This window comes from Anolis carolinensis, chromosome 4, assembly GCF_035594765.1.
Source record: "Anolis carolinensis isolate JA03-04 chromosome 4, rAnoCar3.1.pri, whole genome shotgun sequence".
In the NCBI taxonomy this organism is placed as follows: domain Eukaryota; kingdom Metazoa; phylum Chordata; class Lepidosauria; order Squamata; family Dactyloidae; genus Anolis; species Anolis carolinensis.
In genome coordinates, this window is record NC_085844.1 from 183,502,889 (window position 1) to 183,526,204 (window position 23,316).

The following is a 23,316-nucleotide window of genomic DNA, read 5'->3' on the forward strand; positions in this document are numbered from 1 at the left end:
ATATCACAGGGACAGAAAGTGAGGTGAAATCTTCTGTGTTGGAGATAGCAACCTTTTCAAGCCTCCTCTATCCAATGCAGTGGTTCTCAACCTTCCTAATGCCGCGACCCCTTAATACTGTTCCTCATGTTGTGGTGACCCACAACCATAACATTATTTTCATTGCTACTTCATAACTGTAATTTTGCTGCTGTTATGAATCGTAATGTAAATATCTGATATGCAGGATGTATTTTCATCCACTGGACCAAATTTGACACAAATATCCGATATGCCCAAATTTGAATACTGGTAGGGTTTGGGGGGGGGGGGGGATTGACTTTGTCATTTGGGAGTTGTAGTTGTTGGGATTTCTGGTTTACCTACAATCAAAGGTGACCCCTCTGAAATCCCCCTCGCTTCCCCCTCAGGGGTCCCGACCCCAAGTTGACAAACACTGATCTAATATTTTGTCTGTTTGTAATGTGTTGTTTATTTCTTGAAGTGTATGCCTTCTTTGGTGTGCAGTTTTCTTAGTTCTGTGACTTGAGGCAGTGGGAGGGACTGCAGACCATGTGACTGGTTCAGTGACCGTTCAGAATGCTGACAGTCGAGGAATGCCAGTTGATGCTTGAGTCTGTTTGAGTACAGAAGCCAGTGTTAGGAGTTAGAAGTCAGTTGAGGCTTGAGTTCCTTGGAAGTAGACTGTTATTAAAGAGAGCTGTACAAAGCAATATAGTTTTGAAGAGACTGTTGAAGATTATAAGTTAAAGATACAAACAGAAATGTGTTAAAGCTTAACCTGACAAGAAGCGGAACTCCCTCCCTAATAATAATAATAATAATAATAATAATAATGACTTTATTCTTATATCCCGCCCCATCTCCCCAAGGGAACTCAGGGTGGCTCAACAATATACAATAAAATAACAATATAAATGCAATCCAATCACAACAAATTAATACATCAAAAATATAAAAACACAACATCACATAAAAGCGGAGCCAGTGGCCAAGGGCGACATGATGTCACTTCAATCTTTAGTCTTGAGGGAGAGGAATAAAATTATAGTTGTGCAAAATTAGTAATTAGGAGTACTAATAACATGGGGCAGTGATTAAGTGCAGAAGACTAGAATATAGGTAGAGGGGGGATTCAATCAACTGTTCATCTTAATCGAAGGTGGCTTGAATAAACCAGGTTTTCAATTTTTTTTGGAATGAGGTCAGACTGGGAGCTTGTCTAATTTCTCTCCTTAGCGATATTAGATCATCCCTCTCCGTTCTAACCTTTGGAAAGAGAGTAAAAACGTGGCTTTCGGAGCAGGCCTTTGATAAATAGTGCAGTGCATTAAAATTTATCTGGAAACCGTGCAATGGATTTTGGAATGGCTTTAGAAATTGCCTTTGGATGATGTGTTTCATATTGGAATGTATTTTTATTATGTTTTCTGTCTGTTTTAATTTTTATAATTCTACTTCATGTCTGTATTTTATGCCCAAAGCACTTTATAAGTGCCGTTTGTAAGCCACCTTGAGTCCCCCTTGGTGTAGAGAAAGGCGGGGATATAAACATGGTAAATAAATAAATAAAATGTACCTGTATATTTAAATGCATGAAGTTGTGAGTAAAACAAACAAGTTATTTTAAAGAAGTCTACTTGAATTTTTTTTCTGCTGAGTGCATCAAATAGAAACAAGATATTTATGCGCCCAGTGATCTTCCATTACCCAATAAACTAAAGGAACACTACTGAAATTCTGCTACTCAATAGATTATGATCCTAACAAATCATCACTCCTGTTTAGGTTATAAAGCCCTAAACGGTTCGGGCCCATCTTATCTGTCCAAATGTATCTCCCCCGATGAGCCCGCCCGGAATCTAAGATTTTCTGGGGAGGCTCTGCTCTCGATCCCGCCTCCTTCGCAGGTGCGATTGGCAGGGACGAGAGACAGGGCCTTCTCAGTGGTGGCCCCCAGGCTGTAGAACTCCCCAGTGACATCAGATTTGCGCCCTCATGATCTTTAGAAAGAAACTAAAAACCTGGTTGTGGGACCAAGCCTTTACTCAACAGCAACAAGAGACATTGAACCATATGTGCAATGAAGAATTGACATTGGACTGGCTTGATTGGATTGATGCTTTTGGATTGTGTGATTTTAACTGTTTTACTTGCAATGTTTTAATCTGTTTTTTACTTGGGGTGTTTTAAATGGGTTTGACCATTTTAACACTGTGTTCATTGTTTGTATAGTATGTTGTAAACCGCTTTGGGTCCCCTAGGGGAGGAAGGCAGTATATAAATGATGTAAATAAATAAATAAATGAAATGATCCCAACTATTAGAAAATATGATCATAACCTGTTAGGATTATGATACCAATATATACCAATATACCAAAAATACAGAAGTCTCGGGGTTTATGTGAGCAGAGATGAGAAAAAGCAAAATAGCCGGCCTCCCTTTCCCTTTAAAGAGTCATGCGCATAAAATAAGCATCAGAGACATCAAAAGTGAAATAGTAAAAATATGTTTACTCACAATCTTGTATGATGATGGTCATACAGGTAAAAACATCTTAGTTCCAAAAGAATACATCTCAGGATACTACATATCTCTTAACAAGAAGTAACATCAGCAGGCAGCATGGCAGAATCAAGAGGCAGGAAGAGAGAGAACAAAAGAAGGTCTCCCCTTTTATGCCCCAACTTCTAAATGCATATGTAACTTCCTGTATGTCTCCAGGAAGTATACTCCCATTTCCCACATCACATGCAAAACCCCTAAAATGGTGCCATCAACTCTGGAATGCAGCTCTGGCTTCAGGTTACTAAGCATCAAACAAAACTAACTACATAAACTATCCCACATTGAAAATGCATGAATGATTTCTAGATAACCCAATACCAACAGGTCACAATCCTATAATCTAATTTTCTGAACATGAACAGACAGCAAAACACATACCACAGGGTGTTAACCCTTCTCTAGACTATCTAAAGCTTTTATATTGGCTGGAATTACTTTAAAAATGTACCTGTTCCAACTGACAAACAAATTCAACTTAAGAACAAACATAGAACCTATCTTGTTTGTAACCTGGGAAACTGTCTGTATATGTATGTATAGTTTAGTTATATGTATACTATGTGTGTATATGTGTGTGTGTGTGTACATACATACACATGCACACACACACACACATAAAAAGGAAGGTCGAGGCATAAAACACAGTTCATTTATACACACCACAGTATTATATTTAAGCCTTCCTAGCTGGGCAGAGGTGCCTGGTATTATGACCTTTAGCACACTTCACTGGTGTAGCACTGTTATTCTGCTTGAGCTGCCATAACAACACTCTGTGGCACTCTGGGCTTGTGGTTCCATGAGGCCCAAGAGCTCTGGCAGAGAATTCTGAATGCTCCTCCTCACTAAACTGCCAATCCCGAATTCCATAGGCTGTTGCCATGGTACTTGAAGTGGGATGTAATGCTATAGCAGTGTCGCCAGTGATAAGGAAAATAGTATCGCTTGTGTTCCTTGTGTTGTGATTAGATTACAACTTCAGTCCTTTTAAAACCAGATGGATCCTGATGTGCTATGAAACTGTGATGAACGTCTTGGCCCTGAAAAACTGATAAGGGTCATCTGTAACTATGCAGCAAAGTGTAACAGGAATCTTTAAAAGGATTCTAGTTGTCCTGACAGTATGTCCATCTTTTAAGAGTATCCCAGTGTATTTCTTCTGAGGGAAGAAATTAGAAGTGCTTTTTGGCTCTACTATAACCCTTGTCTCTGTGAGATCAATTTCCGATTTTCTGTATAGTAGACAGCCAAATTATTAAGCATGATTCCATATACACTGACTATTTAAAGCAGTTTCAAATTGGTATTGAAAAAAGTGGTTTCACTGTGCAGATGATATACAGTGGGGGGAAAGTATTTAGTCAGATGCCAATTGTAAGGCATCTGACATTAAGGGCTTTCTTTTGCACACTTTTGTGAGAGTTTGCTGTCTGGCCACAGCAGTTTGAACTGCATTAAACAATCAGCATAGATGTGGACATAGGACCCTTCCACACAACTGAATAAAATTCCATATTATCTGTGGAATTTTATTATATTGAATATATAGCAGTGTGGACTCAGATAACCCAGTTCAAAGCAGATATTGTGGGATTTTCTGCCTTGATATTCAGAGTTATATGGCTGTGTGGAAAGGGCCCAAATCTAGTATTTATCAAATGGGGGCAGTCAAGCACAGAAGGAGAAGTAAGGGGAAATAGGAAAGGAATAAAGTGGCAGCTGAATCGTTGATAGAAAACCTGAAGAAAATTTCAGTCTCCATCATTTGATCATCTCATCCATTTATTGCTTTTTCCATTGTGAAATCATACATGAAGTGGGTTACTAATCAAAATAATATTTGCTGGTATCTACAAGTATGATTAAAGGTAAGGTAAAGGTTTTCCCCTGACATTAAGTCCAGTTGTGACCGACTCTGGGGGTTGGTGCTCATCTCCATTTCTAAGCCGAAGAGCCGGCATTGTCCGTAATAATAATATAATAATAATAATTTTATTCTTGTATCCCGCCCCATCTCCCCGTAGGGACTCGGGGCGGCTCACATGGGGCCTTACCCAACATCACAATATAAAAACAAATCAAAACACATAAATTTACAACAATAAATCAACAATATCAGTAAAACCATCGTAAAAACAATATTGCAGGAAAAAGCGTTAAAAACAGATATAAAACAAGTCTAGGCCAAAGGGCGAATGTGTCAAATCGGGGGGAGGTAGTTACGTAATTGACATAGTCATTAAAGTACTAGAAATGACAATAATGACAATAAGAAGGCGAACCAGTGGGTCTATTATTATGTAGGCAGACAACTTGAACCAACAGAATTCACTCATCAAAGGCTTTCCGGAAAAGCCAGGTTTTCAGGTTCTTCCGGAAGGAGAGGAGGGTGGGGGCCAGCCTAATCTCCCTAGGGAGCAAGTTCCAAAGCTGGGGGGCCACGACAGAGAAGGCCCTCTCTCTCGTCCCCACCAACAGCGCCTGCGAGGGTGGTGGAAGCGAGAGAAGGGCCTCCCCCGACGAGCGAAGAGATCGTGCGGGTTCGTAGGGGGAAATGCGGTCTCTAAGGTAGGCGGGTCCCAAACCGTTTAGGGCTTTGTAGGTAAGAACCTGCACCTTGAATTGGGCTCGGAAGGTAAATGGCAGCCAGTGGAGCTCCTTAAACAGAGGCGTTGAACGTGCCCTGTAATTTGCTCCAGTTAGAAACCTGGCTGCCGAGCGTTGTACTAGTTGCAATTTCCGAGCCGTCTTCAAAGGCAGCCCCACGTAGAGCGCATTGCAATAGTCCAGTCTAGAGGTAACTAAGGCATGGACCACCATGGTCAGATCAGACTTCTCGAGGTATGGTTGCAGCTGGTGCACAAGTTTTAATTGTACAAAGGCCCTCTCGGCCACGGCTGACACCTGAGCCTCAAGAGTCAGCCCCGAATCCAGGAGGACCCCCAAGCTACGGACCTGCGCCTTCAGGGGGAGTGCGACCCCGTCAAGCACAGGTTGCCACCCAATACCCCGATCAGACTTGCGACTGACCTGGAGGACCTCTGTCTTATCAGGATTAAGTCTCAGCTTGTTCGCCCTCATCCAGGCCAACACAGCGGCCAGACACTGATCCAGTATCCGAGGGGCTTCCTTGGATTTTGGTGGAAAAGAGTAATAGAGTTGGGCGTCATCCGCGTAGAGATGGCACCGAACTCCAAAACCCCGGATGACCTCGCCCAGCGGTTTCATGTAGATATTGAAAAGCATGGGGGACAGAATAGAACCTTGCGGGACCCCACAGGACAATGGCCAGGGGTCCGAGCAGGTGTCCCCCAGCTTCACCATCTGGGAACGCCCCTCCAGGAAGGACTGAAGCCACTGCAAAACAGCACCCCCAAGGCCCATCCCAGAGAGACGTCCCAGAAGGATACCATGGTCGATGGTATCGAAAGCTGCTGAGATGTCCAAGAGAACCAGCAGGGTCACACTCCCCCTGTCCAGTTCCCTGCGGAGGTCATCCACCAAGGCGACCAAAGCCGTCTCGGTACTGAAACCAGGCCTGAAGCCAGACTGTGATTGGTCCAGAAAATCCGTATCATCCAAGAATCCCTGGAGCTGAGAGGCAACCACCCGCTCCAAGACCTTGCCCAAAAATGGAAGGTTGGAGATTGGTCTGTAGTTACACAAGTTGGTCGAATCTAGGGAGGCCTTCTTCAAGACAGGTCTCACCACCGCTTGTTTTAGGCAAGATGGAAATCTACCCTGCCCCAAAGAGGCATTAATTATTCTCAAAAACCAATCAACCAACCCACCACTGGCCTGTTTTAAAAGCCAAGATGGGCAAGGGTCAAGGGCACAGGTGGTCGCCCTCACCGCTCCAAGAATCTTGTCCACATCATCAGGCTGTACAAGCTGAAACGAATCCCACAAGTTCGAACAGACAGAAGCCTCGGTTACCTCACCTGGCATTGCAACAAGGCCAGCATCTAAGTCGGAACGAATCTGAGCGACTTTGTCTGCAAAATGGTGAGCAAACTCACTACACCGAGTTGCCGGGATGTCCGTAGACACTTCCAAGGTCATGTGGCTGGCATGACTGCATGGAACGCCGTTACCTTTCCGCCGGAGCGGTACCTATTGATCTACTCACATTTGCATGTTTTCGAACTGCTAGGTTGGCAGGAGCTGGGGCTAACAGGGGGCTCTCATTCTGCTCCTGGGATTTGAACCTGGGACCTTTCGGTCTGCAAGTTCAGCAGCTCAGCGCTTTAACACACTGCGCCACCACCAGGGGCCCTACAAGTATGATTACCTTTATTAAAATATAGTTACATTAAATTATTGTTGCTCAGCACTGACTTCATTTCTTATTTCCAAAATGTTTCTTCTCAGTTATTCCAAAAATGATGGCTACAAGAGGCATGCTTTCTTTATGACCCTGTCATGGCTTGTTCCAGCACAAGCGAATCCCCGTTTTTGGCAGACAGGCACGCTCGACTCATATTAGCCCAGATCAACAAAATGAGATGCGGACACCACTTTTGTGATGTGCAGCTCCAGGTTGGTGAAGAAGTATTCAAGGTCCACCGGCTTGTCTTGGCTGCAAGCAGCCCTTACTTTTCAGCTCTGTTTGCCGGAGGGATGAGAGAGGCTTCAAAGGATACTGTGCAGATCATGGGCGTGGATGCTGGCATATTTCAGATCCTCCTAGACTTTATTTACACAGGTAAATTCTGTTTATGTTTATGGTAGTGCTTTAGTAATACGAGAAACTTGTGGATCAAATGTATTGCTTCAGTTCATCCTGTTTTACTCTTTAATTGTGATTGTTTCAAAAGCTTTCTTACCTCTAATGATGGTTCATAAATACTTAATTAATAGTTTTTTGAGAGGCCAATGCAAAAAGACAGTATGCATCTGTGGCAATGGAATAGAAAACCAACAGAATGTATACACATATTCCATAATGTATGATTTTGAAAATGTTTATTGGCTAATGGTTATTGCCAGAACCCAATGATATTATTATTAACTGTACGTGATAGTTTTTAATTATGAAGAAGCAAACTGCCTTTTTGCAATTTGGTAATTTGTGGTTTCAAATTGCAGTCAGTTTCAGTTGAGATGTGAATATTTTGGTGAGATCAGCAAACTATTTGAAGTTATATAGTTGAGACATAGGTTTACATCCTAGTTTGCAATTCCTAAATATATGAATTGAACTAGTTAATGATATGCTATCATAACATTGTCTGTTTTATTATCTGCCTGCTGTAGAGAAACCCTAAATCAATACAGTTTGGTAAAACAGCAACAAAAGAAAATTATGCCTGCATTTACTGTTAACTCCATTTGTTATTTTAGTTGGCATAAGCTTCCCTTTTAAAATCCAGCATGGCTCCCATATTCACAGAACTGATATATGCAGCTTTTCTTATCCACTGCTTCACTTATTCACTTAAGGGCCTCCTGTACTAGGTATGCCCTCTTCTCAATACTTCTGTCATTTGTCCCATCGAAAATAATATAATTCACTATTACCTGATTTTCATGTACCCATGTAAGGTTTGGGAATATATTCCCCTATATATATGGGAGTTTGTGCTATATTAATAATGTAATGAACAACTACATTATATCTTTCAAGGACATTTTTGTGAACGGGTTGTTTGTTACTGTATACCATCTAAAAGTTTGTTTCCCTTGTATATTCAGGCATAGTCAGCATTGGTGAAAATAATGTCCAGGAGCTGATAGTGGCAGCAGACATGTTTCAACTCAATGAAGTTGTGGATCTTTGCTGTGAATTTCTGAAAGGACAGATTGACCCAGTGAACTGCATTGGACTCTTCCAGTTCTCTGAGCAAATTGCCTGCCACGATCTCCTAGAATTTACAGAGAATTACATCCATGCCCACTTCCTGGATATCCAGAATGGGGAGGAATTCCTGGCCCTGACAAAAGACCAGCTTATTAAGATCTTGCGAAGTGAGGAGCTGAGTATAGAAGATGAATATCAAGTTTTCATGTCTGCAATGCAGTGGATTCTGAAGGATCTAGGGAAAAGAAAGAAATATGTTGTGGAAGTACTGGATACGGTTAGATTTCCATTGCTACCCCCACAAAGACTGTTGAAATATATAGAAGGTAACTGAGTATACAGTAGTGTGTGAATTTGTGACTTTTATCCTTTCAAATCTTTACAAGTCTGTGGACTGATTCTATGAAGACTTCACAGCTATAAAACAAGTACCCTAGCAGAGTTCCATTACATTAAGTCCATGCTGTATTGGAACCCTTGATAGTGTGCTAATTATCTGAAAGTTTCCAGCTATTAGTAGTACTGGGTTCCATTAAAATAGCATGTGAGATGATGCAGAACATGGTGGCATTTCACTTTTTGCAGGTAGGGAAGCATTGATTATCTTCCCAGCTGGAGGAAAAGACAAAAGTAGACTGTCAAGATGAGAGGTAAGACAGAAGTTTTCAGGAGTACGCTTTATGCAAATACTCATAGATGATAAATTATGGCTTATGTATGAAAGACTATGGCTCGCCCTGTTCCTTCTACATTTAAAAAAGCTAATTCTGCTAATTTTCACAATTCAACTGTATTATTGTAGCATTAGAAGACTGGATCCTTTCCCCCCTCACACATTCAACAATATCTGAAGTGAATATTTTCCAAAAACAAGGCATTTTATTGTTGGCTTTTTATTATTAGAAAAAATTGGAAATGTTATTTGAGTCATTGTTTTTTTAAAAAGTACATTTATTTGCATAGAGAAAGCTATAAATCCAGTAACACAGTGAAAATGTTCCCACTCATTTGTCAGTAGGGTATTACCAAATTTTTCATCTTCTTTTCTTCCCAAGGTGTTCCTGATTTTAGTCTTCGTGTGGCTCTCCAAACTCTCTTAAAAGAATACTGTGAAGTGTGTAAGTCTCCCAAAGAGAGCAAGATTAGCAGTTTCTTGCAGACACCTAAGGCTCGTCCACGGAGGAAAGCCAGGAAATATCTTTATGCCGTAGGTAGGGATTCTTGTTAGCATCCAGATATTTTCAGAATATGAACTACTGGGAAATGCATTTGGAAACAGGCCATTTCTGCCATTTCTTCTGCTTCTTAAAAAGGTGGATACACCCGCTTACAGGGAGGCCGCTGGAGTGACAGCAGAGCTCTCAGCTGTGTGGAACGTTTTGATACTTTTAGTCAGTACTGGACTACTGTGTCTTCTTTGCACCAAGCTCGCAGTGGACTGGGAGTTGCAGTGTTGGGAGGAATGGTTTATGCAATTGGAGGTAAGAGTGAAAAATTGCTGGAGTCAAAAGGGATTGGTCTTTCATTATTGTTATACATCTTTTAATTATTTACTTAAATGTAGGAACTCAGAGGTTGATATATATTATTATGGAGCCAGAAAACCCAGAATTTAGTTATATCTATAGAGTTCTTCAGAAATAACATCTACATTTCATAATTTGGGCAGGACGTTGGATTCTGTAGGACAGCCATCTCCCCAAAACTTCTCCTAAATCCATTCTGTACAGACACCGATTCACACTGAAGTGTGTGCTTGAGTGAGCTAAAACTCATGAATGTATTTTTTTAACCCGGAAGCTTATATTTATTGTTTCATCACTTCTCAGACACACACTCATCTGTGTACAGTATACCTAAATAATGTACATACACATGCCCACACTCTTACAAAACCTTCAGAAACTTTGCCTTTGAGTAATCTTGGTGATTTAAATGACATTTTTCTTTCTTTTTATGTTGTTTTTGTTGCTGTTGTTTCTTCTATTTTGGTTTCATTTTTTTTTCTTTTCTGGTTGCATTGGTTGTTGTTTATTGCCATAAACAAAACCAATTAAAATTATACAAAGCATATCTAAGTTTGCTGTACTCTTGTTTTACATCTAAGGTGAAAAGGACTCCATGATATTTGACTGCACTGAACGCTATGATCCTATTACAAAGCAGTGGGCTGCTGTAGCTTCTATGAATCATCCTCGCTGTGGTCTAGGAGTGTGTACCTGTTATGGGAACATCTATGCTTTCGGCAAGTCTTTTGGTTATTGAGTTGGAGCAATATATGGTTAGTTTTATGTATAGGAATAACAGCAAAAGATGTATGATGTTAACAATGAATCCTTTTTGGCAATGGCCAAACACATTTCTTCTCTAAAGTAAAATCTTAGTAATTGCAATATCTAATGTACCTGCTGATAGATAACACTTCATCTCCAGCTTGCCTTTAAAATAATTTCCTGATAATGGAAGTTTGTAGACTGAGTGATCGTGCTTGAAAATAATAATGAGAAACTTGGAAATTGTAAATAAGTATGTTAATTACCCTATTTCCCTGAAAAAAAGACATCCCTGAAAGTAAGACCTAGTAGAGGTTTTGCTGAATTGCTAAATATAAGGCCTCCCCTGAAAGTAAGACCTAGCAGAGTTTTTGTTTCAAAGCATGCCTGCCAAACAGAACACCAGAGCATGTAGGATCGGTAAATGTACGTACCATAGATTGTTGTACATGGAAATAATGGTAGTAACAAGAAATTATTAATAGGATTTACAGTTTGTCTGGTTATGCTGGTTTGTGATGAAAACTACTGTACAGTATATAATAAATGTTCCTTTTTTTGTTCAGCAATAAATGTGAATTCTTCTTCATGGAAAAATAAGACACCCCCTGAAAATAAGACCTAGCGTATCTTTGGGAGCCTGTCTTATTTTTGGGAAAACATGGTAGCAGGGCTGTTAGACTAGTGTTTTACATTCCATCCTCTTGCTTATGTTATCCTTTTGAAACCAGATAGATGTAAAACTGCCTTAAGGAACTATTAACTCGGTTGTATTTCTCACTTGCGCTGTCTGCTTTGTAGGAGGTTGGGTTGGAGCAGAGATTGGCACCTCAGTTGAACGCTTTGATCCTGAAGAAAATAGCTGGGAGGTTGTGGGCAGTATGGCTGTGCCACGATACAATTTTGGGTGCTGTGAAATACAAGGTAAATGGATAAAAATATTTGGATAAATGTTGCTAATTGCTAATAATGCAGTAGATGATAACCCACCAGATACATCTGGTTACAGTAAATACATCCGATTACACAAGACATTTTCCACACAGAAATTACAGTACTATGAAACATATTCTGTGGAATTAAGTATTGTATTAATAGTGCTGGATGTTGTGCTTCCTGTGTGCATTTATCATTTGACTTCCACTATTTGATTCACTGAGTTTTGCATTTGAATAGACCTCCATAAGACTGTTCATAAAGGGTGTTTGCAGATTAAGAATGTTTGCAAGAAGCTTTCAGTCTTGAATCATGCAGGTTTATGCAAAAGAATTATCTTTCAAAAGTAATATATTGGGCAAAATAGCATTGGGTGAAAAGCATCCTTAGGCTGCAGTCTCAAAACTGTTCATTTAAACAGAATCTCATTAAGGCAGATATGGGCAGTACTTGGTCTGTGGTGTATGGCCTATGTGTCCTCCTCCCCAGCAATGTGGAATTGTTATCCACCTGCCCCATCTGCCATCCAAAAATTCAGAGTCACGCTTGCATGCCCTGCAAAATAGGGCTCCCATTAGCGTATCAAACAACTATTTGGCAAGCTGTTGGGGGCACAGTTTTACTAGAAAATGGAATACAGAAAAAATATTGTTTCTCATATACTTGCCCATCAGAATGTTTGCTGGAAAGAGAGTAAAGGGAAGTAATCCTATGTGAGATTGTTTTCTGTCTGCTCCATGTCATACAAAACATGACAGAAGTAGCACAGTTGCTGGAAGGAGCATATTAAAATAGTCTCTAACCAGTTATCCTGAATTGTTCTGGAATTGGATATTTTTTGGATTGTATATTGAGCAATATTGCTGAGATGGGAGTGAAGTTAAATACTCCCCGTATCTACGTAATCTGAAATACTGGAGTACTGGTACAGAAAGAGGGAAGATTTTAACCTGACCCAGTTCTCAGTGATTCTGCTCAGTATTATTGGAATGAGAGTGCAAAGATAAGCTAGCCCAATGATCTATAGCAGGTATTATGTGTATATAGCTGGCATGAAGTTAATTGTAAACCATTGGTTTTTCAGGTTTGATTTATGTTGTTGGAGGCATTAGCAATGAAGGAATAGAACTGTGTTCTGTGGAAGCCTATGACCCAATAACTAAGCGCTGGTCTACACTCCCTGAAATGAGCACCAGGAGAGCCTATCTGGGTGTGGCTCCTCTGAATGACTGTATCTATGCTGTTGGCGGATGTGATGAGGCTCAAGATGCCCTTCCGACTTGTGAAAAATACTCTTTTGAAGAGGTATGGTCCTTTCTGCAGATCACATTGCAACTGTAGAGTTGTTCAGCTAACCTTACGTCTTACTCTATTATAAGAAATATATACTCAAGGTTGCAACTTGAGCTGTTTCTTTATGATTATGCACAGAGGTACAGTTTGAATAGTGGATCTGTACTCAGTTATTCAGGAGTAAGTGTACACACTTCCAACCAAGCTGAATTCAGCATCTTCTTGTTTCATATAGTAGGCATTCATACAGCACACTAATTGATTGGCTATTATGACAATTATAGTGCTACCTCCCTCTTATTTAAGTCTAAGGAAATGCTACTCTAGATCTGTACTATTTATTTGTTGACATTTTCCTTTCCATTCCACATGTGTACTGTGGTTGCATTGTTCTGCATATTTGCAACTCTCTACATTTGGTCACTAATGAAAGTTGAAACTTCACAAGAAAGCAAAGTTGTCCATTTGAAAGAGCCTTTCCTAACAAAAAACCCTTTTACATCTGTAAAATGTAAATTTAGAACATTTTTTGCAAAATAATGTCTTGCACAAAAAATATAGCTTTTAAAATTTTCTTTGTTTAAATGACTAGGAGAAATGGGTGGAAGTTGCTTCAATGAAAGCCCCAAGAGCTGGAGTTTGCGTTGTAGCTGTCAACGGTCTCCTTTATGCCATAGGAGGAAGGACTGCTAGCTATGATTCAGCTGCCCCAGTGACTTCAGACTCTGTGGAGGTTTATAACCCACATACGGACGCTTGGACTGAAATTGCTAACATGATCACCAGCCGGTGTGAAGGAGGTGTGGCAGTGCTTTGACGGAGTACAATACTTTTTTAAAAAAAACAAAGAGCATTTGAGTATGAATGTCCGTGTGCTAGAGATATGAGGATTCAGCTTCCTAAAAGTGTTTGCAGTTCATGGGCATCTAGATTTCCAAAACGTGAACCAACATCTTTTGCGATTACTACTACTGGCTTTACTAAAATCTTTGTGTTTCTCTGTGGACCATGCAAGAGTGCATATGTAACTGTGGCAATGGAACTTGACAGCAATCTTCATAGAGATGAAATCCTTGTTGTCCTGGAAGTCTTTTGTCATTTCTAGGACATAAGCAAAATTAGACAATTTTCTTTGAAGTGAAATATATTTAGAGCTAACCTGACCACATCAATTCTTAATGAGAATCTTCAGCATCAGCATTTTATTGTCATGAAAATCCATTAACTGATTTAGATCTGGCTTCTACTTTCTATTGCATAAATTATTTTACTTGGAGAAAAACAACAAAGTGATGATAGAGCTATTCTTTAGAAATATGTTCAATAAGCATGTTTTAGTTGCTGAATGCCTTAGAAATAAAAAGGAGGCAGAGTTTGTTTTTAAATAGAAACACAAGATGAGATTTGTAGTTTACATCTTATGCTTCTTCTTTCCTCAAGGTTGATCACAATTCTTTTTAGTGGCTTTATTGTTGAAATACAGTTAGCTCTTTCCATGTGGATAACAAGAACCTGTCTTTGGGCATCATTGTTTTCATTCTATATTTCCATAGAATCTTTTATTGAAGCTTCCAAAGGCTGTGCCCTATGTCTCCCTGCTGACACAACAAATAATCTGGGTAGTTAAAAAGAACAGCACTGATGTTTGGTAATGACTAGTAGAAATGAGTTAGTTGGCAATGGCAGTAAAAAAGATCACATGGCACAGCTAATACACCCTTAATCCTTTTATAAGTTTGTCCATACATGTGTATCTGAATCTATATGCATCAGTATTTATGGCTGAATGATGTGAAAATGTAGTGGAAAAATGAATATTTTTCAAAAGAATGTTATTGACATACAAACACATGGTACACTGAAGATAGAAGAGGAATAGTAACGTTTCTACTCAAATTATCCTCTTTTATGAGTTCACTCATTACTTTTTTGTATGTTTCTTACATAGAAACAACCATTTCTTATTTGCAAAATTTGTTGCATGCTGAAATCAGGTGTGAGGGTAGCTCACTCAAATGCATATTCATTATATAACAAAAGACACTATTAAAAGTTCGGTCCAAGTAAAAGTCATGTTTGGTTCAATGCTGGTTAGAGCAAATGTATTATCTTGAAACTGTTTAATAAATAGTCCTGGTAGATGTTAAGTCATTATTGGTATCCTAGTAGTTGAGGATCCAAGCACATAGATGTTTAGTTCATTGTGATTAGCCCATCTTCCTCCCCTATCTTCATCATTAAAGTGTCCAGTTAAACATCTTTTAAAGGCATCTGTAAGCATGTGCTCTGGTTTTGCATTTATACTTTTCTTTTTAAAAATTTAGCAAGGCAATCAACATCCTGCACAAAAAAATGAAACTAAATATGAAAGGTAAACAACTAACGGTTGCTGTGTGTTTTCTGAGCTGTATGGCCCGGAAAACACACAACAGCCCTATGATTCCGGCCATGAAAGCCTTCATCAACACAGTAAACAAATAATCTACAAAAAAGAGTAAATACTTAAATGCATATCTTTGGCATCAAAATATTATAAAACATATAATGAAAATACATTGAGCTATGAACATGTTTTTAAAAAATCATACACATCAGTAGTAGGGTTTTTCTTTTAATGCCAGGTCATTTTCTCAGAAATATCTCGTTACTTAAAACTTCATGCTGGCTAGAGATGAATCTCTAAAGGGTTCAAGTATAAAACTAATTTAATTTACTTCTAAATAATTGTGTCTTACAACCTAATTCTCACAAATAAGTATTTCTGAATTTAAGGGGCATATTCTTAAGTATGCAGAATTTGGCAGCCTAGACACTAGAATTCTATTCTAGCAGACGCATGCCATAGCTGTATTTTCTAATGTGCAAAGTTCCTCTTGGGCCTTTAGTAGTTACCTTCTACCTCTTTTCTTCCACAGCTTTACATTCAGAAGCAGAGAAATTCAGCAACCATTTTCTCTCATAGTAGTCTTCCTTGTAGAGCCAAAATTCAAATTTATGCAATTGAATCTTGTAAATGTTGAGTGATTCCCCTCTCTTGCAATAGTCATTGTATTTTTTGCTCATTTATTTTGATTCTTTAATTCCATTTGCATTTTCAATTAAGTGCTTCTCTGGATAAGTGTTGACAACATATAATGTGGTACCCAATGAACCTACAGCTATTATAGTTAAGACAGCTCTCAAAGCTTTGAACCAGCGGGGATAGGTAGGAAAGAGGGCCAGATCATAATGCAGGGCTATTCCTAAGCCAACTATAACCATGGTTCCAGCCACAGTGGTTTCATCTTTGAAAAGCAATGCAAACCAGGCCAATAATGAAGGAACAACACTGTTACTCAGAGTAAACCAGTCAGGTTTTTCAGGGCTGCCTTCTGGAAGAGTAAATCCCCACCTGATTCCTCCAAGAAAAGAGAGTATAGAGGCACCATATGCAATCTGAGCAAATGCTAGCTCTGGATAATAGGCCTCCTGCATAGACATGAACAATGGTATTGAAACAAATGGAATCAATCCTGCAAATCCCAAATAAAAGGCAGCCTTTGGTGAGTCCTTGAGTGATGGCATGTCATATCTTAACAAGTCCAGCTTGCGAGGTTCGGGCTCTGGAAGCTTCTTTTTCTTCCAGTTGCAGAAGGAGCAATGGAAATGCTGTACCTTGATCATACAAGCCGATGTCTGCTTTAATACCTGCAATTTTGGCAGGAGACTTGGGCCACCTTTGAAGGGGATAGGAGAGCAGACAGCTTGAGTCCTTCCTGGCTGTGGAAGTCTTTGAACACAGGCTATCTGAAAATACAGTGCAAAACACATTACTGTATGACATTCAGGAATGTGGTCTTTTAAAGAATAGGTTCCTTTACACTCACTCTCAGATGTAATCACTTCTTTATTAATAGTATGCTGAAATTATAGTTTAAAGAATTCTACCTAATGTTTATGTGTCTTAATCAGAGTAGGGGTAATATTTAAATATGTACTTTTATCCCCACTGAGGTTCTGCTGAATGAACTAACCATACCCTGAATTCTTCCACTGGAAATAATCATAATCATAATGATGATCATAATAATAGTGCTCTTTTTCAGTTTGGGACTTAAAAGTAGCTCAAACAGTTAAACAGTTTTAATGTGTAGCTTGCAAACATTAGGATTTATAAAACTATCTAGGGAAAGAAATAGGCATTTTCCTGAGAAAAATTAAGGAATATCTAATAAAATTAGTCCTTGTTGTAATACAGTTCTTCAGATTATGTGAATGAAGAAAGTGGATAGGATTTTCAAGTCAGTGATGAACTACTACTAGCTTTTCCTGCATTCCCTGGCACTAAATTGGATTGGCCAAGACAGATTATAGCATTAGCAGGGGAATTCTAGATGCCCTACAGGATTCACATGTTAACAAGAAAGCGATTAGCCGATTCCTCTTGTGAATCTAATGTGAAACATTGAATGTTATTTACTTTTGAGGAGGATTAAGCAGGCAGTAAAATATGAAGTGCTTAATACTCAGTAGGACAAACCCTTATTTGCAGAGTGGATGGGGAGACTGGAGACATAGCATCATGGAGCTGAAGACCATATTTTCAGAGGCACCAATTCCTTCTCATATTGTTTTGGTTGGTTGCAAACCTCTCACAGCAATATTTTTGTGTGTTTACACTTCAAATACCAGTGTGACAAAAAATAAAGGTATAATCTGATATGACCTAGCAGCATAGCTGAAGATCAGAAAGGGATGAACTCCAGTGGCTCCATCCCTAATGAAAAACTTTGAAGGATGAAATAAAATGTAGATGAGGTTAAATCTTGTTTTAAAGAAAAACCACTCATGGAGGTTTCCCAGAATGTCCATTTGCCAACTGAGGGACTGATCTACAAAACCAGGCAAAAGGCTATCTTCTACCCTAATTCTGCTACAGTGTTTATTATTAACTGCCCAGTGTAACAATGATGGCCCATGTGGCCCAATAGAGGCTCTGAAACAGCATGAAGTGTTAAAAATAAGACATGTAAAAATATAGAAACATTGAATCCTTAATTGATAAATTAGTCATTATAGATTACTGTCATCTTGAATTTTTTTTTAGTAATTCAGAGAAGAAAACTGAATAGTGACAAGATGTGATTTGACATTTTAATCGTAATGTTTTAATCGAAGTAGCTGGGTGAACTTGTTTCTGTACAGATACCAAAATGGTTTGGGAGAACGTTACCTTCAAAGGAATTTGGGAGCAACAGCGTTGTAGTTGAGGGAACATTTTCATAAGCTCTGAAAGACAGAGAAAAGATTCACTGAATAGCACAGCCAGGTGAAATCCAAAATACCCTTGGCCTACTTGCAAGATTAAATTCTATACAGTACATGAATCAATAGTGCTGTAAGAAGCCTCAACACAGGAAACAGCTTTCACCCACAAAACCAATAATGAGGATGACAAGGAACTTGTCTGCAGCCCCTTAATATATCCTGGCTCCTAGGTGGGACATCTATACACATAATAAACATGAAAATGTGTATGTGGTGGAGGTGTCCACTTTCACAGACAGCCTCTCGCCTCCACAAACAGGCTATAGTTCCAAGAACATTGACCGTGACATCCAGAAGTTATAGTTCATCCGTATTCAGAAAACACGGAACCTATCTGATTACAGATATGGGCCAAACTTGGCACACAAATTCAACATGGCCAATTGGGAATAACGGTGGACTTTGGGGGTGATTGACCTTTAACTCTTGGAGTTACAGTTCACTTGTATTCCATGACTCTGGACCCCACCAGTGATGGATTTGGACCAAACTTGGCACACAGACACAATACTGAGAGCTTTGCATACTGGTGGACTTTGGAGTGATTGACCTTAACATCAGAGTTATCGTTCACCTGTATTCAGAGAACCCTGAACCCTGCAAGTGACGGATTTGGACCAAACTTGACACACAGACCCAATATGGCCACCTGTGAATACTGGCAGCTTTGTGAGTGACTGACCTTGGCAACAGAGACTTATAGTTCTCCCGAATTCAGAGAACACTGAATCCAGCAGATGAGGGATCTGGACCAAACTTGGCACACAGACCCAACATGGCCAACTGTGAATAAAAATAAATACTGGCAGGTGTTTCAGCAAGACTGCCCTGGGAATCTGGGAGTTGTAATTCATCCTTATCCAGAAAGCATTAAACCCAACAGATGTCAGATCTGCACCACACTTGGCATGGCCAACTGTGTATACTGGGAGGGTTTAAGAGTGATTGCCCTGGGAATCTGGGGTTGTAGTTCACCCTTATGCAGAGAGCACTGAACCCAGCTGATGACAGATCTGGACCAAACTTGGCACACAGACCCAACATGGCCAACTTTGCATAATAGTGGGGTTCTGGGGTGACTGTCCTTTGCATGTGGGAGTTGTAGTTCACCCTTATCCGGAGAACACTGAACCTAACAGATGATGGGTCTGGACCAAATTTGGTACACAGACCCAAGATGGCTACCTGTGAATACTGGCGGAGTTTGGGGAGGGTTCACCCAAGATTTTTGGGAACTGCAGTTAACCCATATCCTTATGCATTTTCTAATTGAAGCATTCATAAAAACAGCAGGAAAGACAGTGTTTTTTCTAAGAAATAGTGTAACATATGACTAAAACTGATATTACCTAACATCCAAAAACAAACAATGCCCATTTCAAATAACCCAGGCACTGCCGGGTACCCAAGCTAGTAATAAATATAGTATTAGTAGAGGAATTTGTATTTAGACAACATTTTAGTGTGACACTGGAGTCCTGACTCCATCCAAAAGATCTCTAGCATATACAGATACTCCTCCCCTAACTGCACATGTTGTTCTGACTCAAAATAAATTTACCGATAACTGACTTCCATATAAAATAACAAAAGAATAACTTAAATTCTGAGAGTCAAATATGTCTCTTTGTTAAAAAAAAAGCTGTTGCTTAATTCTATAATTATTACACCATGAAGCATAGTTGGCTCAATTGCCAGTTAAAGATAATGTATATCCTTTACAAATATATGCACCTTTCTTCAAGAGCAAAAGATAAAAGACACACATGTGCTATATACCGTCACTTGCTTAGAGGCATAACTAATAATACTTTATTTTTTTTCTATCCCGCCACCATCTCCGCAAAGGGACCCAGGGCGGCTAACAAAACAAGCCCAAACAAAAACAAAATATGACAGATAAAACTAATTTAAAAATAATATCAACATAACATAACTAACACGCCTTCTACACTGCCACATAATTATGATTATCAAAGCTGATAATTCACATTATCTACCTTGAACTGGATTATAACCCAGTTCAAAGCAGATAATCTGAATTTTATATAACAGTGTAGAAGGTGCCTTTGGGCCCTTACAAACAACCATATAACCCAGAATATTAAGGCAGAAAATCCCACAATATCTGCTATTTGCTTTGAAGTGGGTAATCTAAGTTCACACTGCCATATATTCCATTTCAAAGCAGAAAATGTGGGATTTTATTCAGCTGTGTGGAAGGGGCTCCAGTTTTACTTTTCTTTTTGTCCTGTCTTCAGTGTGAATTCTGAAGAGCCATTTCCCTTCCAGCATCCTTTTGACAGACATCCAAAATTGAAAATGCTCCATAATTGGTCACCACTGCTTTCTTGTGGTTTAAAATATGCAAACATTTTGTCATACACAAATATATTGTGAATACAATTACCTTCAACCTATGTGTGTAAGGTGTATATGAAACAGGAAGCTTGACTTGTATTTCATTCCGCTTTTACAAGAGTGCAATTACTCTGTAGAATTAATGTGGTTTGATACAGCTTCAACTTACACAGCTCAATAGTACAGAATCCTGGGAATTATAGGCTGGATTTAGACTGCCATATAATCTAGTTTCTGAATCCAGATTCTCTGATTTGAACTGGATTATATGAGGCTGGATCTACACTGCCATACAATCCAGTTTATGAATCCAGATTATCTGCTTTGAACTTGATTACGTGAGTCTATGCTGCCATATAATCCAGTTTAAAGCAGATAATCTGGACTCAGAAACTGGATTATACAGCAGTGTACATGGGGCCACAGTTTTATAAGGCTTTTATAGTATCTATAGAATTTCAAGAAAGCCCCCCGGATCTTGGACCAGTGCCTGGCTGATGTGATGGACTGGATGAGGGTTAACAAACTGAAGCTTAATCCAGACAAGACAGAAGTCCTCCTGGTCAGTTGCGAGGTCGATCGGGGTTATAGGGTGGCAACCTGTGATCAATGGAGTTACACTCCCTCTGAGGACACAGGTCCGCAGTCTGGGGATCCTCCTTGATTCAACACTGAAGCTCGATGCCCAGGTGTCAGTGGTGGCCGGGAGGGCCTTCACAGAGTTAAAACTCATGTGCCAGCTATGTCCATACCTTGAAAAGCCTGGCTTGGCCACGGTGGTCCACGCCTTAGTTACATCTAGAATGGATTACTGCAATGCACTCTGCATGGGGCTACCTTTGAGGACAGCCAGGAAACTGCAACTGGTGTAAAGGTTGTTAACTGGAGCTAATTATAGGGAGCAGATGATACCCCTACTAAAGCAGCTCCACTACCTGCTGCTAACTTTCTGGTCCCAATTCAAAGACCAAGTTATCACCTACAAAGCCTTAAACCAGTGGTTTTCAACCTGTGGGTCCCCAGGTGTTTTTGGCCTACAACTCCCAGAAATCCCAGCCAGTTTACCTGCTGTTAGGATTTCTGGGAGTTGAAGACCAAAATATCTGGGGACCCACAGGTTGAGAACCACTGCCCTAAATGGTTCGGGTTCTGCCTATCTTCGCAACCGCATTTTCACCTATGAACTGGCTCGAGCCCCAAAATCTACTGGGGATGTCTTCCTCTTGCTCGCGCCACTGTCATAAGCATGGTTGGTAGGGATGAGGGAGAGCCTTCTCGGTGGTGGCCCCCTGGCTATGGAACTCCCTTCCCAAGGAGATTAGGCTGGCCCCCACTCTGTCCACTTTCTGCAGGGTTCTGAAAACCTGGATGTTCCAGTGTGCATTTGATGACAGTTAGGCCCTGTTCACGAATGCCCAGCCCTAATTTACCGATAGATTGTACTCGGCACTTTACCTTCTGCCCTGGCCCATAGCCTACTTTTTGCACAAGCCCATGCCCAGCCCTCTCTTGTCTGATCATGCCCACCATATTCCTGGTTACTGGTTGTTGAGGTTGGTTTTGATATTTTTAATGATGTTTTTATACCCTGTTGTTTTTAATTAGATTGTTATATGTTTTATGTCTTTAGCTGTGTTTTTAGTTGGTAAATTTTGTTGTATGCCCTGGGCTTGGTCCTGCCTATAAGCTGCCCCGAGTCCCTTCGGGGAGATGGTGGCGAGTATAAAAATAAAGTTGTTGTTGTTATTATTATTATTGTACCTCACCAAACTATAACTCCCAAGATTCCGTAGCTTTGAGCCATGGCAGTTAAAGTGGGGTCAAACTGCATTAACTCTACAGTGTAGATACACCCCACGTCTTTCCCCATCAACAATATGTTTCATGCCCATTTATACTCACCCTCTATCAGCAGGAAATTATAAATTGAGGGACAAGCTGGCAGGAGAGGCGCTCCACTCGAGCTTCCCTTTGAATGTCGTCGCTGACTGGCTTTCCTGGAAGCAAAGGCGCGGCTCCCTCACATTTCCCACAGGAAGCGTCCCCAGCATCTCAGGGAACCGAGACAGACACATTCATCGCGACGTCTCTCCAAAAACTGCCTGAGCTTCGTATATTATTAAAACATCTCCCGTCTCAGTGACCCAAGGAGATTCCGGTGGGAGGGAACCAGTTTCCGGTGTCCCCCTTTAAAGCCGCCGTGTCCTCCGGTTAGGGTTCTCGGCCTGAAACAGAAGCTCCTTATACAGTTCCGGCGGAAAAGGCCAAAATCCTGCTCAAACCACTCCTTCTTTCTAAATTTCAGCCCTTTCTCTCCCTCTCCGTTTAGCCCTCCGAATTATAATTCATAGGGAAATAATGTGGACTGGAAAGCAACAAACTACAATTCTATGCAGAAATCTTGCCAATACTCTGGAATTCTGGGAGTTATAGTTTTGCCAGGTCTTTGGCCTTCTCTGCTAAAGAGTACTGGTACCTCACCAGCCTACAATCCTCATATTCCACAGTATTGAGCCAAAGCAGTTGAAGTGGTATTATGCCATATTAATTCTATAGTGTGGATGCACCCTTTAAGGCAGGCATGGACAAACTTCGCCTCCCCCCCCCCCCCCCAAGGTGTTTTGGACTCCAACTCCCACAATTTCTAACAGCCGGTTTAAGGACACATTTCAAAAGTTGACATTTAAATCACTTCCATGTCAAACTAGATGAAACTTCTCAACAATGTTGAAACTTTGCACACTTGACAAGTTCCTTCCTATCCATTATTAAAAA

General features: G+C 40.1%; 2 protein-coding genes and 1 long non-coding RNA gene across 5 annotated transcripts in view; 1 reads left to right on the plus strand and 2 right to left on the minus strand.

The window, feature by feature from the left end:
* LOC134298385 (uncharacterized) overlaps nucleotides 1-3,661 on the minus strand; it is a 24,731-nt gene extending 21,070 nt beyond the window's left edge. The window contains exon 1 of the long non-coding RNA XR_010005432.1: nucleotides 2,524-3,661. This is a non-coding gene — a long non-coding RNA (uncharacterized LOC134298385). The remainder of the gene's footprint in view (nucleotides 1-2,523) is intronic.
* Nucleotides 1-15,020, plus strand: part of ipp (intracisternal A particle-promoted polypeptide) — a 17,421-nt gene extending 2,401 nt beyond the window's left edge. For all 3 annotated transcript variants that reach the window (XM_008109545.3, XM_062978357.1, XM_003220268.4), the window contains exons 2-9: nucleotides 6,943-7,276; nucleotides 8,266-8,697; nucleotides 9,427-9,582; nucleotides 9,685-9,852; nucleotides 10,479-10,616; nucleotides 11,446-11,568; nucleotides 12,665-12,885; nucleotides 13,466-15,020. In XM_008109545.3, coding sequence (XP_008107752.1) covers nucleotides 6,994-7,276; nucleotides 8,266-8,697; nucleotides 9,427-9,582; nucleotides 9,685-9,852; nucleotides 10,479-10,616; nucleotides 11,446-11,568; nucleotides 12,665-12,885; nucleotides 13,466-13,690 — 1,746 coding nt within the window. In that variant the 5' untranslated portion in view covers nucleotides 6,943-6,993 and the 3' untranslated portion in view covers nucleotides 13,691-15,020. The remainder of the gene's footprint in view (nucleotides 1-6,942; nucleotides 7,277-8,265; nucleotides 8,698-9,426; nucleotides 9,583-9,684; nucleotides 9,853-10,478; nucleotides 10,617-11,445; nucleotides 11,569-12,664; nucleotides 12,886-13,465) is intronic.
* tmem69 (transmembrane protein 69) lies at nucleotides 14,927-22,764 on the minus strand. The gene is made up of 3 exons (XM_003220216.4): nucleotides 22,444-22,764; nucleotides 18,086-18,141; nucleotides 14,927-16,659 (listed from the first exon to the last, which is right to left on the minus strand). Exons 2-3 carry the CDS (start codon nucleotides 18,134-18,136, stop codon nucleotides 15,937-15,939), a joined length of 774 nt encoding a protein of 257 aa, XP_003220264.1. The 5' UTR covers nucleotides 18,137-18,141; nucleotides 22,444-22,764; the 3' UTR covers nucleotides 14,927-15,936.
* Between the last annotated feature and the right edge of the window lie 552 nt (nucleotides 22,765-23,316).

Coding starts and splice junctions, on each gene's coding strand:
- tmem69 (XM_003220216.4), bottom strand. CDS start 18,136: ATGAAAATGTTCCCTCAACTACAACGCTGTTGCTCCCAAATTCCTTTG. Junction 16,660..18,085: donor GCTCCCAAATTCCTTTGAAG/GTAACGTTCTCC, acceptor CTGTATTTTCAG/ATAGCCTGTGTTCAAAGACT.